This window comes from Protopterus annectens, chromosome 1.part1 (genome assembly GCF_019279795.1).
Source record: "Protopterus annectens isolate FY-2018-M chromosome 1.part1, PAN1.0, whole genome shotgun sequence".
Taxonomy (NCBI): Eukaryota; Metazoa; Chordata; order Ceratodontiformes; family Protopteridae; genus Protopterus; species Protopterus annectens.
In genome coordinates, this window is record NC_056726.1 from 1,683,414,977 (window position 1) to 1,683,431,972 (window position 16,996).

Below are 16,996 nucleotides of genomic sequence, written 5' to 3' on the forward strand. Positions count from 1 at the left end.
GGGCATGGCAGTACTGCTCCCAAACTGGCTTCAGGTACCACTGAATCTTCCTCATGTGATGTCTGGCAAAGGGAATTATTTGTATGGTTGAAGCCATGCACCCCATGGCTTCCAGCATCTCTCTTGCATTGGTCAGGTCTAGTGGAAGAAAGAAACCAGAAAATGCATTTTATCCTGAGGAAGATGTTCCATTACAGATACTGAGAATGCTGAAGAATTGATTTTTTTAAATTTAGGGTGAAACCTAGCTGAAGAAAAAATTCTTGTAGACCTGAGATCCTGAATAATCCCACCCTTTAAAGATGCCCAAAGAAGGAAATCATCTAGGTAAGGTATGCGAAGATATTCTAGAGTCTGCATAATGATACGCCAGGAGCTAGGCTTTTGGTACATACCCTTTGCACTGTAGAAAGTCCAAAAGGCAAAGAAGGAAATTGATAAAAAAATGTAAGTCACAAAATCATAAGACTTTTCTGTGATATGGATGTGTAGGAATATGAAAATTAGCATATACAAGGTCCTCAGTCTCCAGGAAAGCTTGTGGAAGGATCATTGTCAAAAGATATTGAAGACAAAACATCTTGAAGTTTGGGTACAGTTAGGAAGGTGTTGAGGACTGATAAATCCGAAAGTGGGCCTCTGGGTGCCCTTCTTTCTTGGGACCAGGAACTGTCTTGAATAGAACTTTTTTTCTTTTCTTGGAGAGTGGGAGCTATTTCTTTAGTTCCCTGATGATATAATTCTTGCAGTATTTTTGGTATGGGAGGACTTGATGAAATCCAGAAAAAAACAGGGGGAAAAGCTCAGTTAATTTGTAGCCCATCTTTAGAATGTTGCAAACCCATTTGTCTGAAGTTATCAGTCTTCACATGTACTGGGACTGAGAAAGCTTCTTGAAAGCTGTGTGTGTGTGTGTGTGTGTGTGTGGGGGGGGGGGGGTCTGATGTGGAAGAGGGTATAAAACAAGAGAGATGATAATAACAAGTGAATGATTTGCCAGCAAAGGAACCTTTAGGTCTTTTGAAGTCTGTTTTTTTTTCTTGAAATGTCACTTCAGAGCATGTTTGTCTATTTGTTGAGACTTTTAATCTTTATAAAAATGGCAGTGCTTTTGAGGGATAACTTATTTGAAATATGGGCAGAGGTAAGAGATAAAGTTGCATAAATGCTTGCAAATTTTTTTCTGTCTGTTGAAGATTCCTGAAAATATTAGCAGCAGCTGGGCTAAAGAGATTATCTTTATACAAATGGGCATCATGCAGCTTAGAGTTGACATCTTCTGGCAGGGACTGCTAATGTAACAAAGAATATCTCCTCTAAACAGACCCAGCAGCTGCAGCCCTGAAAGAGGCATCAGCTGCATCATAACTACATTTTATGGAATGTCTAGCTACCTGAGTAGCAGAGCTAAGTAAGAACATAAGAGAAGATATATTGTCTGAGCCTGGAAAATTTGAGATTAATTTATTTATATTATCCAAAAGGGTAGAAGGTATCTCAAAACAAGAGTTTGATAATTAATGGCATGGACAGAAAGTGCAGCAGAAAGGTACACCTTCTTTCCATACCTGTCCATAGCTCTACTGTCCTTGTCATTGGGCAGGCATTAGCAGAAGGAAGTTTAGTTGCATTCTCAGACTTGATAGATACTATAGCAGGATTCAAAAAAGTATTTTTATACTTAAACTTAAGGGTCTCTAGTACCTTATAAAATCTATCACATTTCTTAAGCGCTGGATGTTGTGACTCAGTGTTCAGGCTAGCTGTCAAAAAAGTGCCCTGCAAGGCCTCAAGCATAGGAGGGATAGCAGAATTCTCTGTTTTATGCTTTGAACAATGCTCTTTTAATAAGCTGAAGGGGACAGAAGGCATACAGAAGTCTCTCATAACAAATTCTCATTAGAAGATCTTCCTGCATCCTGTCATGAAACATGAAACAATGCAATTGAGAGAGAGACTGAGAGAGGAGGCAAGCAGATCAGTTTGTAGGATCTTCCTTTAATTTCAGATGAATTACTGGACTGAATAGACTCTGGTGAACCACATGTATTAGTAACTTTGGTTATTCACTAGCATAAAGTAGTTTTCTGAAATCTGGACAGATATTAAATGATTGATGACATATACGGCTAAATCCCACAGGATTATGGCCATGTTGCACCAATGGTAAGATCTTGCAAATGCCCATTTATATGCCACATGCCTGTGGTGTTGTCTCTGACTACCTGCAGAACACTTGTCATGGATAATTTTTGAAGGTCCTGAAAGCAGTTTCCACTCTCAATATATCCTTCATGTTAGTAACACCTTTAGCTGAGATGGAGGCCAAAGCTCTTGAATTCTCCAGGCATCTAAGGTGATGCTTCTATCATTATAACTTGAGAAGATGGAGGAAAAGAAAGGGTCAGCCTGCATTTGTCCATGCTGATTGTTACGATCAATCCAACTATTTGACCACAGGTAGAATAAACAAAATGTTTATGTGAAAAGGACCAGTGGTCTGGTAGTTAGCCAGGGGAATTCTATAAATTTTATACTGAGTGAAATTTCTAAAGCTCCTTCATGCATCTATCTGCAAGTTGTTAGCTGTTTTATTCTCATTGTTGACTGAATTTTTTTACATTGAGACAAGCTGTCTGCAGGTGCAAGCAATTAATCTTTAGAGTTCTGAGTATTCTTTGCTGAGGAAAATGAAAAATGGTACAATGACAAACAGTTCAGTGATAAATAATTTTTGAAATTATGGGAAGTGAATAAGAGCTACGGTGGTGGTGCTGCAGTAGCGTTGTCACCTCACAGTAAGACGTTGTCCTGTTCGATTCTCAGCTAAAGCGTCTTCTGTGTGGAGACATGCGTGAATGGGCGTACCTTCGTTGAAGGTTGTGTGTCAGGCCTGGCAAGTCGGTACGTAAAAATCTACTGCCAATCATTAGCGGACCGGAGTTCCGCTGTGGTGACCCCTAACAGGGAAAAGCCGAAAGATACAACATGGGAAGTGAATAAGAAATAGTAGCCTCCCAGCAACCTTAATATTTTTATGTATGTAAAAGAGCAGTACATAATTTAGTTTTATTTAAAGGTAGCAAGTGCACTTTTTTCTGAAGTCTAAAAGTTGTTTTCTGAAAGTATACAAGCTGTTTTCGTTATCTGGGAAGGGGATAGAGATAAAAGAGAAGACAGCAATTGGAAGTGGGAACACAAGCTCTAACATGTCCTTTAGCATGGTCAACCTTTATTTCAGATTAGGTTATGCCTAGCTGTTGATTTGGGGCAGCAGTTCCTATTTGGAGGATTAAACTTCAGTTGTTAAAAATGCAGATAGTTTTGTACGTTTGTTCGAAATTAATAGGGGATGGCGCATTTTGAAAATGCATTAAGTTTTTCTTTTTTTTAGGGTTTTCATTAAAGCAAAAAGTCTTGAGAAATGTAACATAGGTTCAAATGGAGATGAGAAGAAACAACTGTATAAAGGATCAACCTGACAAACATTAGTGTTTGCATGGAAGACAAAAACTGGAAATATAAATTCAAAAAACTGTCATGTAGTGTAGGGAAGTCTCCAGGAACAGACTGTATTCCTGTAGAAGTGTGGAGATTTGGGGTGGAAGAAAGTGATAAAGATCTAGAAGACGTTTTAACAGTATTTTAAAAGGGGAAGAAGCACCAACATCTTGGGAGAAAGCTGTGGTGGCTGTGTTACAGACCCTTTAGGCTCAGCATCATATAGATCCATTTCAATTTCAAAACGTGATTATAAAGTGTTTATCTCTGTACTAGCTAAAAAATGGCACAGGTGTTGCCATGGATCTATATGGTTTTGAGGAGGGGAAGCAAACATCTGACAACATTAATAAAACAATCATGACCTAGAGGGAGGCAGAATGTAAGAAAATACAGCTGTTGTTGGTGGGTCTTGATGAAGAGAAAGTATTCAACACAGTACGCTGGGATTTTATGAGTAGGGAATTGGAAGCATTTGCATTCCCTGATACAATAATAAGGTTAATTAGAAGGATATATGAAGGATCAGAGGCAAGAATTAAAGGGGAGGATTCCTCTCAGATAAGCTGTGTCTGAACAGAGAAACCAGGCAGGGGTGTCCTCTTTCTCCTTTGTTATTTTCTTTATATTTACAGCTATAGGCAAAGAAATACAAGGAAATAATTGGTATGGTAATCAAGAAAAGTTGGTTTTATTTGCAGATGATATTATTTTGTACCTGATAAATCCAGAAAATGACATCTCAGTGTTGTAGAACATTTTGAGACAGTTCCAAGTCTTTTCAGGATATAAACTTAATGCAGACAAAATAAAGGTTATAGCCAAAATGATGTATATGGGTTCCTATTATATAATCGAAGATGCAATCCTTTGAATGCGTCTTGATCGAACTTGAAAGCACAAAATAAGCAAAATAGTGAAATGGCATATACGCAATTTCTTTCCTTGGGAAATAAATCGCTTGTCTGCCTCCATTACTTTGCCATTTTCGTCACTGTACTGCGATCTCGGAATTGATATATTTAAGTAGGGGGAGTGTGGGGGCATAGCCCCCCACATTGGGGGTTTACCCCCCCCCCACTTTATGTAATGTTTTGAAGTTTTTATTTTTATTTTTAATTTCTTTTGTGGAACAGTGATTTTTGTTCCCTGGGAAAAAATTGCTGTTCCGAGTGTTTGGGATTGTAAGCTTTCACTTACATGGGGTCGATAAATCGGTATTTGCTTTTTAAACATTTGCTGATTTAATATAGACCCTATATAATTGGTATGGCAATCAAGAAAATTTGGCTTTATTTGGAGATGACATTATTTTGTATCTGATAAATCCAGAAAAGGCCATCTCAGTTTTGTGGAACATTTTGAGACAGTTCCAGCTCTTTTTGGGATATAAACTTAATGCAGAAAAATAAAGCCTATAGCCAAAACTTATGTACCCACACATGATTTGGTTCAGCAATACCCATATTTATTGGGACATGATAATATGAAGTATTTAGGAGTATGGATTAAAAAGATTTAAGAAACTTAAACAAAAGATAATAGAAACATTGAGAAACTAGAAACTGTTATTTATGGCTATGGATAGTAAGATACAAGCAATGAAAATGTTTTTAGTCCCTTTAGTCTTGTATATGGGCCAGGCATAAATTTTATCAACAAGGTGAAAGAAACAAAAGGATAATGTCATGAAAACCACTTCAATAAAAAATAAAAACCAGTCCAGGCCACCAGTAAAAAACGTAGAAGCTTTAATCCACAGTAAAATCCACAAAGATGAGCGCTTTCATCTCCTTACAAGACTTCTTCAGATAAAATACACTTGTGCTGCCCTTGTTATTTATAACAATCATAATAATTACCAATAAAGTCTAAATGAAGTCTAAATTAAATCTTTAAAGACCCAGGGTCCATTTTCTTCCTATACAGTTGTTACAATACAGGTTTTTTATATAAATCTATGTGACCAAAATGTAAAAAACTATAAAAAAAAAAAAAAATACTTGTACTAACAGTTGGTAATGTCCTTTACTCTTCCAATTTCTAAAAAGTAAACGCTGATATAACAAATAAATTCATACCTTCATAAATTTAGCTGCTAATACAGGCTTTATGCTCACATATTCATTTAAACCGGGAAAAATAGTAGCCCTTAATCTCAGTTGCCATTTTAGTTCCATGTTTAATAATACGTTTTTTAAGTCTCCACCTCTGTTGTTACATTTAACCATATCTAAAATGGCAAACTTATAACCTTTGAAGGACTGACATGAAACTGAGTGTTTAAATAATGCGTTAGTATCTTTGCCTTTTTTGATGTCATATAAATGTTCCCTTATTCTTTCTTTAAATACTCTTTCAGTTTTCCCTATATAGAATGCAAAGCATCTTACTGTTACAATTACCCTTACAAAATTTTATCATGCTGTTTAATCCATTGTTTAAAACAATACTGTCCTCTCTATATATGTATGGGCAAAAATTACAGCTACCACAGATACTGGTCGCTTTTTTAATTTTGTCCTGTTTTTCCATTTTTTCAAACAGTCTTTTAAAATTCATTCCTGTCTTAAAAATGAATGTGGGGTGATTGCCTACTGTCTCATACAATTCTCTGCTTGCCTTCAACAGACTCCAATTAGTTTTAATTATTTGGGTGAAGAGTTCCGTGAAAGTATTATATTCTGAAACACATGCTCCCTGAAAGTGGTTTGTTTCTTCCTTATTTTGTTTTTTGACTGCGCTTAAAGGTTGCCCCAAAAGTGCTGTATATTTCGTACCCCAACCTCTGTATACCTCATCCAATACATCTCCAACTAAATCTTTGGGGTAACCCCTTTCAATAAATTTTTTACCCAGGAAAATAAACTCTCCCCTTAAATCTTTAAAATCTGAAGTCATTCTTGCTATTCTAACAGCTTGGCCCTTAATAATACTTTTTTTCTGGACCCATGGATGAAAACTACTGTAATGCAGAAAACTGTTGCACCAAGTGTCCTTTCGATATATATTAGATTTATATCCTTTTGAAGTCTTAGCAATAGTGATGTCTAAATAATTTACACTTACCGTACTAGTTGTGTGTGTAAAAGATAAAAAATCAGTACTCTTATTTAAATACTCCATAAAGGTCTCTATAGTGTGTAGATTACCCTCCCAAATAACAAAAATATCGTCCAAAAATCTAAGGTACAATTTAATGCAATTCTGGAAGGCACTATTAAACACAAATCTGTTCTCCCATTCTAACAAAACTAGGTTTGCATAGACGGGGGCACAAGCTGCCCCCATTGCTACCCCATTTCTTTGTTGGTAATATTCTCCCTGAAAACCTATGTAGTTGTTGTCCAACACCAATTCCATAAGTTCTAGGATAATCTGAATGCTGTCTTTAGACAAGGAAGAACGTTTGTAAACACAGTCACTGAAATGTTCATGACCCACATCACGTGGTATACTTGTAAATAAACCTTTGATGTCTATGGTAATGAAACAATAGTTTTCTGCCCATACTTCATGGGTAAGTTTGCTTAAATAATCCCATGATTCTCGAATGTGATGTGGGGTGTTGACTACTATTTCTTTCGTATGATGATCTATAAAGACTGCTAAAAGGTGTGTTTTTGAATTCCTGGCCAACACTATAGGCCTGAATGGAGGTTCTATGATAGATTTGTGTATTTTGGGTACTCTGAAAAAATTAGGAATCGTAGGGTGAAGTTGTCTCAAATACTGGTGTGTTTTGTAGTCAATTCTCTCTTCTATTAAATACTCTTCTAAAAGGGAGTCAATTCTATTGTAAGCGATGTGAATTTCATTAATGGACGTGGAAGAATAAGTATCCGTGTCCAATAGGATGTTAGTTAACGTGTTCTTGTATTCTTCGTTGCCAAAAAGTACTACCCCCCTCCTTTGTCTGGCTTCATGATGCGAAAATCACCCTGCCTTTGTAAATCATGAAGTAATTTTACTTCAGCATAACTAAGGTTGTTGTTCCCCCTTAAATTTCTGTTGTTGTTATAGGCTTCATAAATTTCTTCAGTGGCTATTTTATCAAACATCATAAGAACTGGGTGGAGGGGTAGGTTGAAAGTGCTAGACCTATAAAGACCTCTGTTTTCAGTGTTGTTCTTTTCAACATCCTTTTCACACATCATTTTCAAATTTAGCTTCCGAAGGTATAACTTTAAATCTCCCAAAGAATTAGCTATATCCCCAGAATTGGATTTTACAAATTTGAAACCCTTCAAAAACAATTCAAAGTGTTGTTTTTCCAAAGTACATGTAGTGTAGTTAAAAATTTTAAACCCTTTGTATTCCGTGACTATCCCGTCACTATGTCTAACTATTTCTATCTATCCCTCATCACTGTTTTCTTCCATCCAGTATTGATCCCATGTTGACCTGTCAAATGGTCCGGGTTTGGGGGGTGTCTGGCTTTGTCGGCCAGGCGTTCTGATCTCCTGGGTAAAAAATCCTCCTGCACTACAGAAAATGAGTCTAGTTCATCAAGGCCCCTATTGGTCTTATCACCATATCCATTATTTCTCTCATCTGTGTGAATTCCTTGCTCAACAGCATAAAATTTATTACCATAGTGATTATAATGATTTTTTGTTTTTTCTTGTTTTTGCTGTTTGGCCCAATGGTAGGGGCCTGGATATGTTTTTCCCATACGGTATTGTTGTTTATCTCTTATAAATTTCTTTGTTTTCTTAAATAAATTTTTTGAATCCTGACATCTGTTCTATGTAAAATCTTATTGTATAACTGTTCATATTCTTTAAACAACAAATCTTTTAGAATGTCACCATTCAATCTATTAATCTCCCCAGTTAATTGCGCTAACACATTCTCGTTACTTTTAACAAGCTTAGAAATCAACCCCAACCCACATTCGTCAAAATAACTGTGAAAATCCTGTGTAACTGAATCAGAATATTCAATACCGAAAGGGTATTTGTACATCCTCAGTCCCTGTGGGACTATCTTATGGTTAATACAACAATTTAAATAGTTGTTGTCAATTTGTAAACATTTGTATTTAAAAAGTTTTATTCAAAAATAAAAATCATATCTTTAAGACTAGGTTCGTTTAAATAAACATCACCCTGTCTGTAACCATCTTCGATATTAAAGTTAACAGAAAAGGAATCATGAAACTCAAATCTTCTGTCCATAATGTCTTTCAAACACTTTGTTTGCACAAAATCATCAATAACTTCACCCTGGTAATCCCCAGAGTGGTTAGAAATAACTTTTCCGTGGTGGTTAGACAAAGTCTTAAAAGGAACAGTACCTTTTGATTTGTTGCCTACACGTGAAACAGTCTGGCCAACTGGGTGAACCACTTCGTTGTTGTTGTTACCGTGCATGTTGTTACCATATGCGTTGTATCCCATCACCTCGCCTCTATACTTGTTGCCAGCTCCAGATGGAACGCCGCTTGTTACCGTCTGTGTCCCACCATGACTCCCTGCACTGGAGCGTGGAGACGACATTTGAAATGTCTCTATGACTTCCGAGGTGCATGTTGGTTGTTTGTCACATATTCTGGCTCCCTCTAGTGGCTCCTTCTGACTAAGCAGTTCTATTAGCCTAGTAAGTTCACCCTTCATAGTGGCCATCTCTTCATGTACTTTCACAATTTCCGATTGTGTGTTGAATATTGAACCAGAAACGTTGAGTTCCATGTTCTCTATAAACGTAGAGTCGTTAACTGAATTCTCCATATGGGCAGCAAACAAATGTAAAAAGCACCACGCTGTATACGGGAAGGCAACTGGAACTGTAAAAAACAATTTTATCAACCCAAGGAGAAGTTGTAGACAATAACAATAAAGAATTGATGGAATTTATCTGGGAGGGAAAGAAGGCAAGAGTTAAGTGGAATAAGCTGATCCTTCCAATAGAATTATGTGGTTTAGGTTTACCTGATTTGAATGGATATTTTGGAACTACACAGTTAAGACTCATGTACATAACACAGGCAGAAAATTAAAGTTCAAACTGGAAAGGGATGATGATGATGATAGGCAGAAGTTCAATAGAGAAAGAGTGGATTTTGGATGTAGATCCTTAAGGAGAATAATAACAACCACACATAATCACAATCACAGGAGGTAAAAGATCTGGAAAAGCAATTTACAAGAAATGGGAGGAGATTTGCTGTTTTGCTGAAGAAAATTTTTGTGAAGTCTACTTGAGGTGTAAAAAATACTTACACAAACACTTCCGACCATAATATTATATTATACTCATAAAGTAGCAGAAAGTATTCTAAGAACTAAGCCAATATGAGAATGGAGAAATGAGATTTTGTCATTAGGGATGACTGCAAGTAGGGATACAGAAAACAGGCAAGAGGAGGCTGGAATTTACTGGAGAAATCTGGCAAAGGAACCAAGATACTGTGAGCAATTAACTCAAGCAGGAAAGGTAACAGTGTGGGATGAGGCCAAGAGGACATTTGGATTGCAAGCTAGAGCCTGCCTTCCCTACCAGGGCTTGATCTCAGGCAAAGATAAAGGGATAGGAGAATTTTAAGTGAAAAACCTGTTCTGGATTTTATTTAAATCTAGAACAGATGCCTCTGTTAAAAAAGGGATCATTAGTAGGCCATATAAAATAATGCATGATAACTATAAGAATCAATCACAGGACATAAGAAAAGATTTGAAAGACAGACTAGAAAAGCAATTTACAAGAAAACAATGAGAGGACATATGCATGGCTGCCAAGTATGCAACAGAGTCCAGAAGGTTTAGGATTTTTGCTCGGAAGTGTTTACATAAGTATTTTTATACCCCAAGCAGACTTCAAAGAATTTTTTCTCAGGCAAACAGGTGTGATGGGAAAGAAAGAGGTAACTGGGAACATATTTTTTGGGAGTGTAATGAGTTAGCTGATTTTAAAAATTCACTACAAAGTACTCTGTTAGAAATGTTTGGGGAACAAATAGAAAATTATTCTTTTGAGCTAGAACACAGAATCTGAATTGCCTGGACATAGTATGCCATTATTAAGTTTAACTATGTTGGCTGCCAAAAAAAGCAGTTACTAGAAAATGGAAATCAAAGTCTAAATCAACTGTATTTGAAGCACTGAATATTGTAAAAGAGATACAAGAACTGGAAGATGGATCTTTAGGAAAGGGAAGGAGCAAATTACACAGAAATAAATGGGATTTGTGGGAATAATACATGCAGAATAATGTATCTGTGCCTATGTCTTAAATAATATTTTAATAAAGGTGTTTAAAAACATTGTGAGAACTACACTTAATATGCAGCAGTTACTGGAGAAAGAACCAATGTGTTTTAAACATAACTGAGGCAGCAGTGTATTGTCAGGCAATACCCAGCACTAAGCAACTTTCACAAAGTGGCAGGTATTTATTATGAAGAGGAACAAGTCACACTGAAATTTTATTTCTATGAAATATAGACTTCGTAGGACCCCAAGTTCATTTGTCAAAAACATTCTTATATTCTGTGGATACATTAACGGTTTCTTTATGTAAATGTTGAAAATCAAGCATCCACTTTCATTATGTGCCTTACCTCCATTTCCCATACTTGATTTTGTAGATGACGACACTTTTTCTCTAATTCTTCTTCTCTGCTAGGCTTGAAGTGCATTTCTGTAAAATTAGAACTACAAGGCATTATTAAGAAACTAATGGTAAAATTTTTAATCTAATTATGTTCTATTTTGTTTCTTTGGTAGATAACATTCATGGGTTGAGCTCTGAAAGACCTAGGGCCTTTGCAGCAGTGAGCTCAGGATAAATTTTGAGAATGAAATGAAAATATCTATTCAAATTACTTAACCAGTAACCAGACAATCACAAGATGAGCCATCAGCAAATAGTAACTAGATAGAAAAGAATGATTCATAAAATACAGCAAGGCTTACAAAAAGAAAATGAAACATCACCAGAATTAATTAAGCACAATAAGAGAGGAAAAATAGCCTTAGCATCCTAGAGCAATAAGACGTTGTATAAAACTTAACAGCAAGTCACATAACTCAGAGGATTATGACTGGGTTGCCTGTTTGAGACATGGATGCCAAGAAATTCAACTCAACAGCCTGCTGGCATCCACGTTGAGAACACATAATTAAAGGTGATGATCAGAGACCCTGATCATAATTCTTTGTAGTACATCAAGATTTATCTGCACCATATACTAATAGTTACAGTGAGAAAAAAGTGTTAAGTGTTGTGCCAGCTTTCATAGATAAAGCGCTTAACGAACATTGTCAGATAGTGTAACACAGTCTCTTGTGTTTACACTTACCTTGCCATGCCTCTCAACTTTCCAGATTTACATAGAATGTCCAGACTTTTGCCTCATATTTGGTCTGTTCCTCATAAAACCTTTGGTTTTCGGACAAATTTCTGATGACTAATGTCACTAAATAACTTACATCTGAGGTTACAACAGGAAGTCAGGAACATGTTACTGGTAAAGACAGCAGGCAGAAAAAAATTTTTTTTTGTATTCTTTCATTGTCTTTGCTGGTCAGCAGTGGCAGATTTGACTGCCTACTGCGACATTCAGCCTTAACAAGTGAAGCAAGGGGTGATTAACATTTGTTAAGATAAGGTCTCGTGCTATAGTAGCGCTTAACTAATTTGTCTTTTTCCAAATACTGGGGTGTAATCACCATGTTCCATGCATTACATATGAAGTAAGAATAATTATGGCCTGACAGAAGCCCGGAATGTCATTCTAGCTATCTGGACCCTAAACAGTATGGGTTTTTCTGCTATAATGGAATGAGTGCAGGTGGATATTTAGATAGATGTGTGAAATAGTTCAAGGTAGGCAAAACTCAAGAAATTGAACAGAAACAGAGGATGCATCAAAGGGCACAGCAGTGAATTAAGAGCCAGACGTTTAGGACTAAGTATGCAGAACAGAACAAAAGCAATTTCTACAAGGTGAAACAAACTAGCTCTAGAACAAGTGAAGCTATAATATTTTACTTAAACAGGGTTTTGTTCACCAGGGAGATTCTTTAGAGTTGTGGTGACGTCTTTGTTTTTTTTTTTTTTTTTTTTTTTAACTAAGTAGGCAGACTGGTCTAAGTACCTTTTTCGGCCATGACCTGAATCTAACAGTAAAGCAACACTTGAAATGTATTGAGAACAAAATAAAATATATGGTTACTGCAAAGTGAGAATATTACATTAAAATAAACAACAGAACGATTAGTTGTGGGGAAGTACAGCTATTTAATTAAAGTTACCATAAAATAATGTTCAAATATACCTCTCAGCCTCAACATAAAAAATCTGGACAAAGATAAAAATAATGGGAGGGGGGACAGAGGCCCAAAAATAGAGGCAGAATTTAAATGTTGCTCTTATTAATTTGGAAAGGTGTTAGAATAACAGGTTTTGTGTTGCATTTTCTGAAGGATACAAAGTCTGAAACTCAAGTGTCTGTCATTATTCAGTGATTTCAGTCCTTGATGATTTGCCGAAAACCACAAATTTTATGAACAAAATATGAGACAAAAATCTCGACAGTTGAGAAGTATGTGTTCAAATGATTACTGCTGCACTAGTCTTAGGTTCATAGGTTCATAGATTAGTATGAGACTAACTACCCTTGTGAGCCATTTTATGCCTAGCCAATTACCCCATGTGAGAATCAAACCCTGCACCTCGGGTCTATAAGGTAAACACCTTAACCATTACACCAACTTCCCACCATTAACCATATTATGGGTTATATCCTGCACAGCATATAACTGATGGCCAGCTTTCAGAGCCTAAGAGTACCTTCCATGTGCTCATGATCAACAGTTTGGGCCAAGCCCTTCTACGCTTTCATGTCAGCTGAAATAGTGAGGTAAGAGTCCTGAAAGAGGTCAATACAGGGCATGTAAAAATCAAAGCTCTTACACTGGCATCAACAATTATACAAAAATAAGGTGGATGGAGGGAGGACGTGCTACTGCATCAGTACCACTTTTGCTATGTTCAGCATTTAATCACTGCTGCAGTAGCCTTAGCTATATGGGTAAACTACCATTACTTATAATGACTGGCAGAAGGAAGAATGAGGGTCCATGAGCTCTTGCGAATGGCCCTAACCAAAGCCTGCCTACAGCTGGAAAAGGGAAAGTACAGTTGTGTAAGTAAACCTATCGTAATGTTTGAATGATCACTGCTGCAGTAGCCAGAGCAATATGGATTATGCTGCATAAGATATAAGATACGGCCAGCCTCCAAAGCTTGAGGGCACCTTCCATGTTTCCAAACCTATAGTCAGCTCAAGCTGAGCTAACTAAAAGACAGGTTTGGGAGCAAACCCTTCAGAGTTTTCATGCCAACTAAGACAGGGAGGCTAAGCCCTGAAAGAGCATTGCTAGGAAAAAAAAAAACACATGTTCACACCCTGACATAAAGCACACAAAAACAATGGGGATGAAGAGGGGGAGTGGCTACTGCAGCAATGATCATTCCAATATCTACTGTTATGATAAGTTTACTTAAACAACTGGACTATGCTCATCATTATGATCACTGCTGCAGTAGCCTAAGCTATATGGGTAGATTACTAAAGCTTAAAAGAACTGGAATATGGAAGGAGAAGGGTCCAGGAGCCCCTGGAGAATGGTCCTAGCAAAGCCTGTCCTAGACCTGGTGAAGGAATCTAGTTTATAGTGCTTTGTAAAGTTATGCACAAGAGGACCAAATTACTGCTCCTAGAATAATTCTAGACTCCAACCTTTATAGGTTCACAGGCATATAGTAACTAGCTAACGACCACTATGGCCTTTACAAGCCTAACTGTGCAACCCAAATATGACCCATAAGCTTTATGTTTCAGACATTTATATACAGGGTGATTTTCTTGGTCCTGACATGATTTACTAGCTGCTTTTGTCTGACACAGACACAGGCACCAGACCAGGGGTGAATTTCTGATTTCCCGTCCAGTGGTTCAAGTTACTCTTAAATAGTTTTAGGGAGGGACTTTGCTTCAAATTGATGGAGAGCTTATTACAAAGAATGGGAATTCTCTGAGGTAAACAGCTGTCTTGCCAACATGTCATATTTATGTCACTATCAGAATGTAGGTCTAAGGATCTAGTAGTTGTAATGCTGGTTTGTCTCATGGACGTATAAAGGGTTCATCAAAGCAGGGTAAAAGATGCCTTGTACACCAGGCACAGGTTGCCTTGCAGTAGTCTATATGACACTGAGTACTGAGACAGACCATTGAGGTGATCGGCATAGGACAGTGTGTTTACTCCCTCAATTAATTTTGTAGGGAAACTTTGTAGACATTCTAGTTGTTGCATGTATCATCAGTACATACCAGAGGGGCATTATACTCTATGAATGGTCTGATGAAGATGACTTCACTGGACCTAGATGCCAAACCCTTACTTATAAGTTCAGCAACATAGAAGGATTTTCTTAATAACTTGGACAAAGTATTGCAGGTAATTTAACAACAGAGATGCAGCAAATGTATGAGAAACTAGTGAGACTTACGCATAAAGAACTGTCAGTACATTTTAACATTTAACAGCCTGCATCATTATCTTGAGTTAGATGTAACACCTCAAAGCTTGAGAGCCTTTAAAAGTCCTACCACCCCGTTCGATATGAGTGATGAGGAAGATGTTACATTTCAGAAGAGGTGGATAATGATAACTCAAAAATGTTCCACTGAGTGGCTATCCATTTTAGTAGAAAGAGATCTACTCAAGCAGTGTAAACTCAAAACAGAGATTTCAACGGTATGTGGCCAGTTAGCAGCTGATATTTCAGCCAGCACTTCTTCTTTCAGCTTTTTTCTGGTTAGGGGTTGCCACAGCAGATCACCTGTCCGCTAATAATTGGCAGTGGAGTTTTACAGTGTCGAGTTGCCAGCCCAGCCCCCAACCTTCCACGGAAGGCACACGCACACACACACACACACACACACACACACACACACACACACACACACACACACACACACACACACACACACACACACACACACACACACACACACACACACTCTTACACCTAGGGCCAGTTTAGAGTATCCAATCCATCTACAGCATGTCTTTGGGATGTGGGAGGAAACCGGAGCACCTGGAGGAAACCCACGACCACAGGGAGGGCATGTAGACTCAGCACAGAAGGCACCCCAGCCGAGGATCGAACTGGAGAACCTAGATACTTTTCTAAGTGACATCAATATTAAACTCGCTGAATTAGAAAAACAGTTTCAAGCTGTTAAAAAGAAAAAGACTTTATAGAGACTTAGAAGATTATAAATGAGGAGAGCCAGTAAGAATGTACGTTGCAAGACGTCCATTTTCAAGTTCCAGGACAGCAGATCAACCATCAAGAAGGTGCAATGTCGCTTTCCGAATATACGTAGGAATCTAAAGATTGGAACAGCGACCATGCAGATTATCCTGGGTTACCAGCAGCAAAAAAACGGGTTACATGCAATGTAATTTTTGGAGGGAAGGAAATAATGAAAACAACAAAAAATGGGCAATAAATATGTATGAGTCATACAGAGACAGTTCCTATCAGCAGTATCCAGCCCCACAACAACAGCAGCAACAAAGGCACAAGAAATTTAAAGAACTGATTTAAAGACTTGTATAGTAATGTTAATTATGTGGTCAACTTATTTGGTTACAATTTAATTGACCAGGAAGCTGCTGTTTATTGGAATGTGTGCCCACTGTCTTTTGTAGACTTTATTTAATTAAGAAAGATGTTTTCTGCCTTGTGAGAAAATTACATCTATGGAACTTTTTCCAAAAAGATACAAGTAAAAATTGTTTAGAAACTGTTTTTGAAACTTCATGTGATACTGATACAAGTTTTCATTCTTGTTTGTCAGAATTAGAAAGTTATGGTGAATTGAATCCATATTGTCAGCTGAATACTAGTATGGTGCCTTTTAAACCCAAGTTTATTCCCCTCTTTACTCATGGGGGTGTGCAGCAATTTTCTATTATGGTAAATGTTGCTATTGAAAATGCTTTTCAACAATTTTTAAAAACTAAGGATTAGATAAAATACAATTTAACAAAATCTGAATGGAAAGCTTTACAAATGTTAAAAATAAAAAAGATTATTTTCAAACCAGCTGATAAAAGTAATAAGCTGGTCATGTTAAACAATAGTCAATATTTAAATATGTGTTATGACCACTTACAGGATATTAATACATACAGGATAGCTAATATTGAAGAATATAAAAAATCCATTTGTAATTATGAAGAGCTATTATCCAAAGGAAATAGATTGGGATATTTCACAAAAGATGACAAACATAAGAAATTTAGTACAGAAAGATATGAAATGGTGTCTTTTTTATTGTCTACCAAAAATACACAAGGACTGTCATAATCCCTCTGGAAGACCTATAGTGTCAGCATGCCAATATTTTTTGACTAAATTAGGTGTATTTTTACATCATTATTTACTAGATGTAGTTAAAACACAGGTCTC

The 16,996-nt window shown here is 36.9% G+C and overlaps 1 protein-coding gene across 1 annotated transcript in view; it reads right to left on the bottom strand.

Moving 5' to 3' along the window:
- Positions 1–16,996, bottom strand: part of UBXN11 (UBX domain protein 11) — a 1,449,120-nt gene that overhangs the window by 681,789 nt on the left and 750,335 nt on the right. Inside the window, exon 6 of the mRNA XM_044083944.1 lies at positions 11,064–11,143. Within this exon, the coding sequence (XP_043939879.1) occupies positions 11,064–11,143 (80 nt within the window). The remainder of the gene's footprint in view (positions 1–11,063; positions 11,144–16,996) is intronic.